General features: G+C 39.1%; 1 protein-coding gene across 2 annotated transcripts in view; it reads right to left on the bottom strand.

Moving 5' to 3' along the window:
- Window positions 1-3938, bottom strand: part of WASHC2A (WASH complex subunit 2A) — a 57353-nt gene that overhangs the window by 43059 nt on the left and 10356 nt on the right. For both annotated transcript variants that reach the window (XM_007446782.1, XM_007446783.1), the window contains 2 exons: window positions 1825-1918; window positions 351-412 (listed from right to left, as the gene is read on the bottom strand). In XM_007446782.1, the coding sequence (XP_007446844.1) occupies window positions 351-412; window positions 1825-1918 (156 nt within the window). The remainder of the gene's footprint in view (window positions 1-350; window positions 413-1824; window positions 1919-3938) is intronic.

Here is a 3938-nt window from a genome sequence, read left to right as displayed (position 1 = left end):
TTCCCTAGAATTACTCAAAGACAGAACTTACTCAAAGACTGTATCTCAAGCAGAGATTCCACCAAAACATCTAAGCTGCTGCCCTCAAAATATATTGGCAAGAAGAGAATTTGGTGGGGAGGTGAGAGGGTAATGGTAAAAGAGATTAAAGCAGTTTTCCTTGGTTTTTGTATACACGACGAAAAGGAACTCCCACCCCAAGGGGAAAAACTTCAGAATATGGCTTCTGTCACTATTAAAAGATTTATGTAAACAAATTGCTAATTCACAAATACGTTATTTATTTAGTCCACTAAACACACCCTAGGTTTCCTGCCCACCATGACCTGGACACACCAGAAAGCCCTTACCTCTTCTTCATTCTCTTCTTCACTGTCCGCGATACTACCACGATCGCTGCCTACTGAACCTTCTGGTGAGAAGAAAGATAAAGGTTATCGTCAATATTCATAAGAAACGATCCTCAGTTCCTTTTCAAGATCACAAACCACCATACATCAGCATCTAAAGATTTTGATAAAACCATCTATACCCATTAACCGGAATTAAAACTACCTTCACTATAGTGAGGAAAGGAACATTTACATAGCCTCAAAGTATCACCCCACAAGATACTTATTAGTTACAAAAAATATATATTAGTTACAAAGAAAAAAACTGGTTTGCACTCCTCCAAGATGCTGAGGTTGTAAAAAGCAAAAAAAGGCTGAGAAATGGTATCAGACCGAAAGAAGACTAGAGAGATTTGACAGCTAAATGCAGTGAGTGGATTGGATTCTGAAACAGAGAAAAAGAGAGACTATAAAGAACATTATTGGGAGAACTGGCAAAATTTGAATATGACTGAGGATTAGCTAGTACTACATCCAGTTAAAATTTCCTAACTTTGATAATTATACTTTTTGTTGCTGTTGTCGGAGAACAGTCAATTGGTGACTTTATTTCATATAAAAGTTACATCGAAAGAAGAGGTTGAAAAGTCAGGTATACTTGATTTGTACATACTTGCCAAGTCTCACAGAATTCAACCACTTTGATAATTTTTCTATTAATAAACAAGATAGACATATTAAAAGCCTCACATCAAAGCCCAATAGACATGTCCAACCAAGATGACTGATGTGCAAATGAATATGCAGAATATGCAGCTATAAGAGAAAGTTCTTATTCTTAGAAAACACACACAGAAATACAGTTGTCCCTCGAGGGATTGGTTCCAGGACCCCCTTTCCCCAACACACACACGCACGCACACACACACACACACACACACACACACAGATACCAAGATGGCATAGTCTGCATATAACCTACACGCACACCTTCCCACATCCTTCTCCTGTATACAGCCTTAAATCATCTCCAGATTACTTATAATACCTCATACAATGTAAATGATACATAAATAGTTGTAAATACAATGTAAATGTACATTATGTAAATAGTTGTCTGTGCGTGGCAAATTTAAGTTTTGCTTTTGGAACTTTCTGGAATTTTTTATTCCCAAATATTTTCAGTCCAGGTTGGTTGAATACATAGATGCAAAAACCCATGGACACAGACTGCCAACCGTACGGAGAAGTAAGAGGGCAGGACGTCTGCATGATGTCTCCCAAACAGGTTCAGAAAAAAATATTATGTATGTATATAGAATGATAAAACAAATGTGGTGAAATGTTCACAAGTGGTAAACCTGGGTAAACAGTATGTGGGAGCTCTCTCTACTAGTCTTACAACTTTAATGTACAGTTTGAAATTATTTTTAAATAAAAAGTTAAGATATAAATGTTAAAAGCAACAAAACTATTTGGTGCAAAAGAGTACCTTCACTAGATAGCTCTCCAAGACCTACATCTTCCTGCTCCATGAACAGCTTTGACCCAATTAAATAAGGTAAAGGACGGTCAATGTATAGATCCTGTAAACAATGAAAGGGAATAAGCCATTAAATATTAGGTTGAAAATAAAATTAGGTATTCCACTTGACATCTTGTTCCATCTGACTACTGCCCAAAAGTTACATAATGAAAGTGGAGAATAAGAAACACAGCAGGCTTTTTTTTTTAAATCACTGATTTAAAAAAAGTTAAATCCTAGGTAAAGATGGCAAAGTAAAGCTGAATCACACAGAATCTCCCTTCTCAAGTGCCTTATTAACAAAAATGGTGAAGGCTTGCAAAAAGTTTACTAGCAGTAACCAAACAAGGAAAGGGGCACAACTTCATAGCAATATGCCCAAAAGGAGGAGGACCAAGGAAAGAAACCAGAAATTCTGGCAACCTTTGATGATGGTAACCTATCTTCCTCCCCTACAATTCAACTCTGGTGAGCAAATATCAACCAATCAATCAATCTCAAGAACCAAGTCCTAAATCTGGAGAAGCACACTGAGGAAATAACCCAAATGGTTTTATGACTTGAGAAGGCAGGTGGGGAGGGGGACATGTGTACAAACAGGACACAAGTAAGGCACAAAGGAAGGGAATGGAGGAGGACTCCTTCACACTTCATCAGGGCAGAGATACAGGAACACAGAACATAAAGCATGGGCTAGATGAAAAGAAACAGAGTGGCAACTGGGCGAATATTCACAGTCAACATAATTAACTAAAGGAATGTCTCCAACGGACTGATGAGAACCTACCCAGCAAAAAAAAATAACCCAAAGAAGAGAATAATAATATGCCCCAGAGGTTCACACTGTAGAATTTAGAGAAGTGAAATCGGTAAAATAAGACCAGATGATAAAACAACAAAACAAAATGAAGGATACTGTCTACAGAATAGTACATGTTCGAGATCCTTCCACTGCAGGTCATCACACACATCAAAAATTTAGAGTTAAGAAAGCACTCCAAAAGAAGAAGTAAAGGGCTTTCCTGGTGGCACAGTGGTTGAGAATCCGCCTGCCAATGCAGGGGACACAGGTTTGAGCCCTGGTCCGGGAAGACCCCACATGCCACGAAGCAACTAAGCCCATGTGCCACAACTACTGAGTCTGTGCTCTAGAGCCCGCGAACCACAACTACTGAGCCTGCATGCCATAACTACTGAAGCCCGCATGCCTAGAGCCTGTGCTTCACAGCAAGAGAAGCCACCACAATGGTAAGCCCGCGCACCGCAACGAAGAGTAGCTCCCGCTCGCCACAATTAGAGAAAGCCCGCGCACAGCAACAAAGACCCAACACAGCCAAAAATAAATAAATAAAATTAATTAATTTTTTTAAAAAAATGAAGAAGTAAAGCTGTCACTGTTTGCAGATGACATGATACCATACATAGAGAATCCTAAAGATGCCACCAGAAAACTACTAGTGCTAATCAATGAATTTGGTAAAGTTGCAGGATACAAAATTAATGCACAGAAATCTGTTGCATTCCTATACACTAACAACGAAAGATCAGAAAGAGAAATTAAGGAAACAATCCCATTCACCATGGCAACAAAAAGAATAAAATATGTAGGAATAAACATACCTAAGGAGGTAAAAGACCTGAAAAAAAAGAAAAGAAAAGAAAAGAAATCTCTCCACCCTGGGGCAACCCCCCATCTTCACAGTGAGGCATGGCCTTTTGGCCTTAATATCTCCTCCCTATAGAAAAGAACCTGGGTGCAGGGAAGAACAATTCTGATGCTTCACCAATGACAGAAAGCTTGGGAAGGTTAGTGTAAAAGATACAACAGCAACCAATTTAGTGCAAAGAAATGGAAGTGCTAATTGAGCTAATTGTTCACTGACTTAGGAGGCTTGTTTCCAAAGTCCTCCTGTAACAGAGAAAGTGGTGTGTGACTTGGAAGTAGCAAGTGTGGCCCAGGCAATACATTTCCCAGGGTCTGCTGCTGACTTCTAAATCCCTATAGTGAAAAAGTAAGCCGGCGAGCATATCACAGTTAAAGGATCAGCCCCAATTTGGCACTATAAGCTCAAATCGGAAGA

The sequence above is a fragment of the Lipotes vexillifer genome, unplaced genomic scaffold (genome assembly GCF_000442215.2).
Source record: "Lipotes vexillifer unplaced genomic scaffold, Lipotes_vexillifer_v1.1 scaffold1237, whole genome shotgun sequence".
NCBI classification, from domain to species: domain Eukaryota; kingdom Metazoa; phylum Chordata; class Mammalia; order Artiodactyla; family Lipotidae; genus Lipotes; species Lipotes vexillifer.
Note: the sequence above shows the minus strand (reverse complement) of the source record. Positions and strands in the feature narration are given on the sequence as shown.